Source organism: Palaemon carinicauda, chromosome 29 (assembly GCF_036898095.1).
Source record: "Palaemon carinicauda isolate YSFRI2023 chromosome 29, ASM3689809v2, whole genome shotgun sequence".
Classification (NCBI taxonomy): Eukaryota; Metazoa; Arthropoda; class Malacostraca; order Decapoda; family Palaemonidae; genus Palaemon; species Palaemon carinicauda.
Window position 1 is genome coordinate 75,626,901 of NC_090753.1, and position 5,114 is coordinate 75,632,014.

The 5,114-nt window shown below is 37.3% G+C and overlaps 1 protein-coding gene across 1 annotated transcript in view; it reads left to right on the forward strand.

Annotated features, from left to right (window-relative positions):
• The first annotated feature begins 624 nt into the window (after positions 1 to 624).
• Positions 625 to 5,114, forward strand: part of LOC137622256 (arrestin homolog) — a 5,042-nt gene continuing 552 nt past the window's right edge. Inside the window, exons 1-6 of the mRNA XM_068352773.1 lie at positions 625 to 829; positions 2,333 to 2,696; positions 3,208 to 3,501; positions 3,608 to 3,751; positions 4,199 to 4,328; positions 4,646 to 5,114. The exon at positions 4,646 to 5,114 is cut by the window's right edge and continues 552 nt beyond it. Coding sequence (XP_068208874.1) covers positions 724 to 829; positions 2,333 to 2,696; positions 3,208 to 3,501; positions 3,608 to 3,751; positions 4,199 to 4,328; positions 4,646 to 4,738 — 1,131 coding nt within the window. The 5' untranslated portion in view covers positions 625 to 723 and the 3' untranslated portion in view covers positions 4,739 to 5,114. The remainder of the gene's footprint in view (positions 830 to 2,332; positions 2,697 to 3,207; positions 3,502 to 3,607; positions 3,752 to 4,198; positions 4,329 to 4,645) is intronic.

Sequence of the window (5,114 nt, forward strand, 5' to 3'; positions counted from 1 at the left end):
ATACACAAACTCGTGTCAGAAATTTACAGACTTCAGTATGGTTTCTTGGAAGTCTTCTTAGGTAATTTTTTGCTTATTAGGTCATATTTCGAAAAGGAAGTCTTTCACATTGTTCTTGAAAGATGCCTGGAAGTTCAGCATATCTCGTAACGCGCTTAAGGTAACCAGCTCACCAAACTTTTTTTTTTTTTTTTTTTTTTTTTTTTTTTTTTTTTTTTTTTTTTTTTTTTTTTTGCAAGATGTCGGGACAAAATACCAAACCCAGCGGAAGGTTCAAACAAAAATGTTTACCAGGAATGAGGATAAATGCAAAACCTCTCTGCCTTATCATATCTCCTTTTGTTACTTACAGACAAAAGTAGATCTGACAGAAATTTAAACAATATCTCGTTTCTTGTAGCCTACAATCTCCTTCTGTTACCTACCCCCGCTCTAGCAAGAAGGTTAGCTGAGGAAAGCAAATTCTCCCCCTCCCCCTTTTTTGACATTTACGTAAATTGGATCAAAAACCTCCGTCACGAGGCTGGTTGTCACATGACAGAAGCTGACCTTGCACATAGTGGAACATTCCCCATCTCATCCAATTAAGAGAGCAGGAGTGAGAGAGATATATATACAAGCTCTGTCCGAGAAACTTTGCCATTCACTCCGCATCACTCCACAAAGCGAAAAAAAAAACACAGTGTCTTTCAGCTCCTGAAGTGTCTTCCTCCCTTCTGCAAAATGGTTCAGTTCAAAGTCTTCAAGAAAGCCTCCCCCAACGGCAAGGTGACCATCTACATGGGTCGCAGAGATTTCGTGGATCACGTGTCAGCTGTTGACCCTGTTGGTGAGTAGTGGTGACCTATAATGTGACCTGAGGTCATGGTAATTGATAATTTAGTTTTTTTTTTTTTTTTTTTTTTTTTTTTGAGTTCTCGTGAGAACTACAATAGATCGAATTCTATGATTCAGTGTATTTTTTAGAATTCTTTCCATGACTAGGAATACTTAAATACACTAAGAAATATGACCTGGAGGTATTTGATACTTCAGTTTTTCCAGTTCTCGTATGAACTGTAACAGATCGAATTCTATGATTCAATGTACTTTTTTAGAATTCTTTCCATGACTAAGAATACTTGAATATACTACATTGTTAAAAAACCGTATTCTTATTCTGAAATTCTCCGTAAAGATAAGCTTTTCAGCCGTATTTCAGTAAAATACAGACGACCGTAATTTTACCACACTTTCTTATAATCTTTTACGGGTAGGTGACCGTAATATCACTCCTTTACGTCAATATATCCTTTTTAAAACGGTAAATGTCTGGCAACATTTATTCCAGGATCTTTATCGTTTTCACGACAAATTTTTGACAGTGCGGTAACTGATGTTTTTTTTTTTTTTTTTCTCGTGAAAACTATAACAGATTGGAATCTGTGTATCTGTGTATTTTCTTTTTTTATATATATAATTCGTTCTATAGGCTACTTCAATACTCCTAAAAATTAAACAACATAAAAATTAGACAGATTAAGAATATTTGAATACAATAAAAAATTTGACACATTTTTTTTTTTATTTATATTCATATAAGATCTAAAATCAATTTTGTAAGGCCTATAACTATACCTATTCCATCTCGTTATCATAGTAATGTGATAACTATTACTTTTGCTTCGGATTTTTGCTAAATGTAATTTTTAAATTCGAGACTTCAAAGTTAGTCTTGCTTTGAAAACATTATTTTTTTTCCTCGTTCTATAAACATGAAATTCCATATTGATAACAAAATTAGATGTTCCGTTATCAAGTCATGAAGAATTGTCCTTTTCATTTTTTTTTTAAATTCTAGATTTATCGTAAGATGTTCTTTTTTGTATAAGGTACATGCTAATCAGTTTGACCTATTAATATTAGGTTACTCTTTACCAGTGATTTCCGTATAATCCTATAAAAAAAAAAAAATTCAGTTACATAGCATTCTTCACCATTTCAATTTTGATATTGTAATTCTGTTTTGTTTTATACCATGATATTATAGCTATCTTATTTTCATAGCAATTTCCACTAAAAGTTTCCAATTACGAGGAAACCTTACGTTTCTGTAATACTTTAGTATATCCTATCCTCCACTCCTACTCTCATAGTCGCGATGTTCGTTTATCCTATCCTCCACTCCTACTTTCATAGTCGCGATGTTCGTTTATCCTATCCTCCACTCCTACTCTCATAGTCGCGATGTTCGTTTATCCTATCCTCCACTCCTACTCTCATAGTCGCGATATTCGTTTATCCTATCCTCCACTCCTACTCTCATAGTCGCGATGTTCCTTTCTTCCGCAAGATGGCGTCGTTGTCGTCGACCCAGGCTACCTTCAGGGTCGCAGAGTCTTCGGACAGCTCGTCTGCAGCTTCCGATATGGCCGAGAAGAGGATGAAATCATGGGCCTCAACTTCCAGAAGGATCTGTATTTGGCAAACGATCAGATCTATCCCCCAAAAGAGGAGGTCGAGCCTACTAAGCTTCAGGAGCGCCTGATCAAGAAGTTGGGCGGTAACGCCTACCCCTTCACATTCAAGATGCCCGAACAGGCACCTCCTTCCATCACCATCCAGCCTGGCAAGGAAGATGAAGGTCATCCCTGTGGTGTTGAGTACTACATCAAGATCTATGTGGGAGACAATGCTGAGGACCGCAGCCACAAGAGGTGAGAGGACAGTATATCAAAAGCCTATATTTTTTCTATTTTTGGTGGAAAACATAGTGTTTGTCATTCCTAAGTCATTATCGTTTTTATATACAATAAACCAGATTGAAAATATCAATTATTCTTAAAGACAATTGATAATACTGTCGGAATTTTACAATTCCTCTTGCATGTGAAATAAATGTTCCGGAATCTAAGACGGAACAATGGTAACAACATAAAAGCTTACCTTGGGAAGCTCCAATAAGATCCTCCATCAAATCTATAACGAGTCCTTCCTTTTGGGCCTTATAAGATCGTGATTCATTCTCAGACATTCCTCTTGCATGTGAAATAAATGTTCCGGAATCTAAGACGGAACAATAGTAACAACATAAAAGCTTACCTTGTGAAGCTCCAATAAGATCCTCCATCAAATCTATAACGAGTCCTTCCTTTTGGGCCTGATTGTATAGTGAATTAAACTAAATTAAATTAAATTAAACTAAACCAAATCTTTCTCAATACACAGGTCTACGGTTCAGCTGAACATTCGTAGAATCCAGTTCGCTCCAAGCAAGACTGGCCGTCAGCCTACCACTATTGTTCGCAAAGATTTCATGATGAGCCCCGGAGAACTGGAGCTTGAAGTATCCCTTGACAAGCAGCTTTACTACCATAATGAGAAGATTGCCATCAATGCTACCATCAGGAATCACAGCAACAAGACCGTCAAGAAAATCAAGGCCGCTGTCCAGCAATCTGTCGACATCTGCCTGTTCAGTGGTGGACAGTACCGCAGCACTGTTGCTAGCGTAGAGACACAGTAAGTTTTACTTCATTCAAAGTCTATGAATCATTCTTAATATATAACTGAAAGTTTTCCAGTAATTTGTTTCATATGTATTAACAAATATGCTCTTGATTTTTAGGGAGGGTTGCCCAGTTTCCCCTGGATCTGCCCTTCAGAAGGTGCTCTACTTGACCCCAGCCCTCTCATCCAACATGGATCGCCGTGGCATTGCCCTTGATGGTCACCTCAAGAACATCCACACCAACTTGGCCTCTTCAACACTGTAAGAATATTTAGATTTACTATTTTTATTATTGTTGCAAGTTATTTCAACACATACACTATATCCTATTTTCTCAATACATTAAACGAAACAAAAATGTTCTCAGTCCCTACTCTCAAGATTATGATAATCATTAGCCTACAGTGAGCTACATCCTAATCCCTATAATCATTGGCCTACAGCTATCTGCAGCCTAATAACTACAGTATAACCATTGGCCTACAGCTACCTATATCCCAGTCACTATAATCCTTGGCCTACAGCTACCTACATCCTGAACACTATAATCAAAGGCCTACAGCCATCTACATCCCAGACAATATAATTACTGGCCTTCAGCTATCTACAACCCAGTCACTATAATCATTGACCAACAGCTGCATACTACCCATCCAATATTGAGTATCCTCACTAGCAACAGTTAATTGAATCTTCCATTTTTTTCAGCCTTGCTAATCCTGAGAACCGAGAGATCTTTGGAATGGTAATTTCTTACACTGTTAAAGTCAAGCTCTATTTGGGAGCCATGGGTGGTGAGGTAACTGCTGAACTGCCATTTGTTCTCATGCACCCTAAGGTAAGCAACTGAAACCCTTCATTTCAAGTCTTTTTCAAGGTTAATGGTTAGATGACCAGTTAATTGTATTTGCAATCTTTTCTATAAACTAGTAGACATAGAAAGGTAAATTGTTATCATTACAAGGTGAAATATTACTAAACATAGCAATCAGTATTAAGACATGAAAGATTCACTGAGTAAAATACTCTAAACCTGATTCCTCACTGTAAACCCTAATTATCATGTAAACTCTAATTGGTTTTCTATATGCTCATATGACTACAAATTCAAACCACATAGAATCTGAATAAAAATATCTTCCCTTTCCTCCCTAGCCCGACATGCGTTCTCTGATGCGCGCTGACAGCCAGGCTCAAGTGGAGGCCTTCCGCTCAGAGAGCATGGGAGCCTCCGTTGACCAGGATTAAGAATGCCGACATTTCCTGAAGACAGACAACCCCAGAAGAAGAAACATTTTTCTATCATTGCTATGGAGACAGTATGTCATTATTGATCTCCATGATAGGAAAGTTTTTATTTCCATCTGTATGTCAGTGGAGTAAAGGCTGCTCCTATGACCGTAGATTCTTCTCCACTTACAGGGGTTGTTGCATCTTCGAAAATAAGCCATTGATATTCCCTTGAATTAAGTAACCAGAGTAATATATAATGGAATCCTTTTTAGAAAGTAGTTAAAAGATCCATTTATACCTTCCAACATTTACTTTGATTGAAAAATAAGAATTATTCAACTCCCCTCTCTTTTCTGTGATACGGCATTAGCGAACACCACACTAGACCGTC